Source organism: Rhagoletis zephyria, unplaced genomic scaffold (genome assembly GCF_001687245.7).
Source record: "Rhagoletis zephyria isolate East Lansing unplaced genomic scaffold, Rhagoletis_zephyria_1.1 Rzeph_scaffold_43629, whole genome shotgun sequence".
Taxonomy (NCBI): Eukaryota; Metazoa; Arthropoda; class Insecta; order Diptera; family Tephritidae; genus Rhagoletis; species Rhagoletis zephyria.
The window spans coordinates 1-2,521 of NW_016200684.1; the positions used below are offsets into that span (position 1 = coordinate 1).

General features: G+C 43.8%; 1 protein-coding gene across 1 annotated transcript; it reads left to right on the plus strand.

Moving 5' to 3' along the window:
• Nucleotides 1-754: 754 nt before the first annotated feature.
• LOC108355230 (histone-lysine N-methyltransferase trithorax-like) lies at nucleotides 755-2,488 on the plus strand. Its single transcript, XM_017606397.1, has 2 exons — nucleotides 755-1,963; nucleotides 2,039-2,488. Exons 1-2 carry the CDS (start codon nucleotides 796-798, stop codon nucleotides 2,371-2,373), a joined length of 1,503 nt encoding a protein of 500 aa, XP_017461886.1. The 5' UTR covers nucleotides 755-795; the 3' UTR covers nucleotides 2,374-2,488.
• The last annotated feature ends 33 nt before the right edge of the window (nucleotides 2,489-2,521 follow it).

Genomic DNA, 2,521 nt, shown 5'->3' on the forward strand with positions numbered 1-2,521 from the left:
GTTGAGGCCCTAACATACATAGTTCATCCATTACCAATAGAGTAACTTCAATTAATTTCTTTTTTGTTGTGAATTTACAAACCCATCTCGTCTAAATGCCAATCACAATGTAATTTTAAAAGTTTCGCGTATAATGTAACAAGATTAAGAAGAAATCGCTAGCGCGTATTGTCTGAGTGTGCAGGGCATGAGGGGAAATTGTAAAACTCCACTTAAATAAGTAAAGTGCCAGACCGTTATTTGTATAATTAAATAAACATCAATAGAATTTAAAGACTCGACAAATGTTGAATGTATACATTTCAAATTTATTCAATAGCGATTATAAAGACTGGCTGTCAGTGGTGTGGCCTTTGTAAGGAGACCCATTCCAAATTTGTCACGCATGCATCCTTTCATAAGGTACATATAATAAAATCGTGCTTTGTTNTCAATAGCGATTATAAAGACTGGCTGTCAGTGGTGTGGCCTTTGTAAGGAGACCCATTCCAAATTTGTCACGCATGCATCCTTTCATAAGGTACATATAATAAAATCGTGCTTTGTTTACTTGCATAAGTGCTCGTACATATGTATGTGTGTAATTCACCCTTCTTCCTCAAAAGCAACAACAACAACAACAACAATGACAAAGCAAATGCTTCTGTATCCCTCCATTTGCTGCTCAACTTACGTGACTTAGCGTATTTTCTGTCTTCTTTTTTTCATATTTTTACGCCTTTGTTATACCTCCCTTTTCATCGCCTACTTGTGTGCTTGCTAATCAAATAATACTCTCTTTTTCAGAAAACCAACATGAAAGCGAACGAAATGTCTTCAACCAGCCCCAGCAATGGCAGTAACGGCCACCATAAGCCCAGTGATAGTACCACGGCTACAGCCGTCAACAGTATTGGTGGTGATTCGGCCACTTCAACAACGACAAGCGGCAAAGAAAGCAAAACATCCTTAACCTCAAGTTGTGCTGCGGTGACAACGGCTGTTGTGAGCAGCGCATCTTCCACTTCATCGTCCTCGTCGTCTTCGTCATCATCCTCATCATCGGGTGGTGGCAAGCAGAAAAAGACCGTCACATTCAAGAATATACTCGAGACGAGCGACGATAAGAGCGCTGTGAAGAAGTTCTACAATCCCGACAATCGCATACCGCTCGTATCCATCATGAAGAAAGAGTGCATGAATCGCCCGCTACTCTACTCGCGCAACAGCGAATGCATTGTACGGCCATCGAGGCTAACTGAGATACTCAAGAACAATTCAAATATCGACAAGCTAAATTCCTTAAAATTCCGCTCCAGCCACGCAACCGCCAGCACTGCAGCGACAACAGCTGTTGGCGGTGCTACTGCTACAGCTACTGTTACACTCGGCGCAACGTCATCGACCGCAGCCGCAGCGGTTTTTGGTGGTTCGGGGCTCACTTGTGCATTTGGCGCGCCAACTGCCTATGCTGAGGACCGTAAGCATGACACCGTGGCCTTTAGGCTAGGCGATACCACAGCGAATACACTGCATACTGCAAACGGTTACTCAAGCGAAATAAATCCAAAAAAAGAGCATGGCACAGAGGTTGGTGATGCGGTAGAAGCAGGCAACGAGGCGCATGAGATGGAGGAGGATGAGCATGATGAAGACGTAGGCAGCAGTAGCAAAGGCGCGGCGCTGGGTGAACAAGATGAGGACGATGACGAGGAGGAACAGCAAATTGTGGTTGACAAGCATTTTGTGTTGCCGAAGCGTAGCACACGCTCTTCACGTGTCATCAAACCGAACAAATGGCTGCTGGAAGATGGCATTATATGCAAGAAGGTGGCGCATGTAAAGACGAAGCAAACCACTGCAACGGCCACAGCAGCAGCAGCACCTACAAGCGGAAGTGGCAGCGCAACGAAGAAGGAACAGCAAAACTACTTCGGTTTGGGTGGCTATGCAGAGGCGGGCATCGCAGTTGCTGACACTTTGGGTTAGTATGTCAGTAGACAAAAGAACTTAAGTGAGAAAGCTAATTTGAGATTTTATCGCTTTGATGATTTTGCAGGAATTAAAAGCGGAAAGGACAACAACAAAGCTGCATTTGGCAACTCGACATTTCGTACGAACTTTGGCTCAATTAAACCGAATAGTTTTGTGTTGCGCCAGCCGCGCTTGCAATTCGATTCACCGACCGAGCGTACAACGACAACAAATGCTTCTTCAACAATAGCATCTTTAAGTTGCTCAACAACAACACCACTATCTATAACGGTGCCTAAGGCGCTGACGTTGTCAATGGGTCTGAGATCGTCCTTGTCGAGTGGCACAACGAGCGGCGCTGGCACTTTTGGCCTGAATAGTGCCAATAGCTTGCTAAGCAAAAGCGTTTTAGGTGAGTAAATGCAATGAGAAAAATTGAAGTGGCTTATTTGTAGCGTTCACTGTAGAAAAATCCGAAACGGCAGAAAAATTTTTATTTTGTAAGACTTTGAACTTTGTTATGAATTTCGTACATATTTATTTAGATACATAAGTAAAATGTAATAGA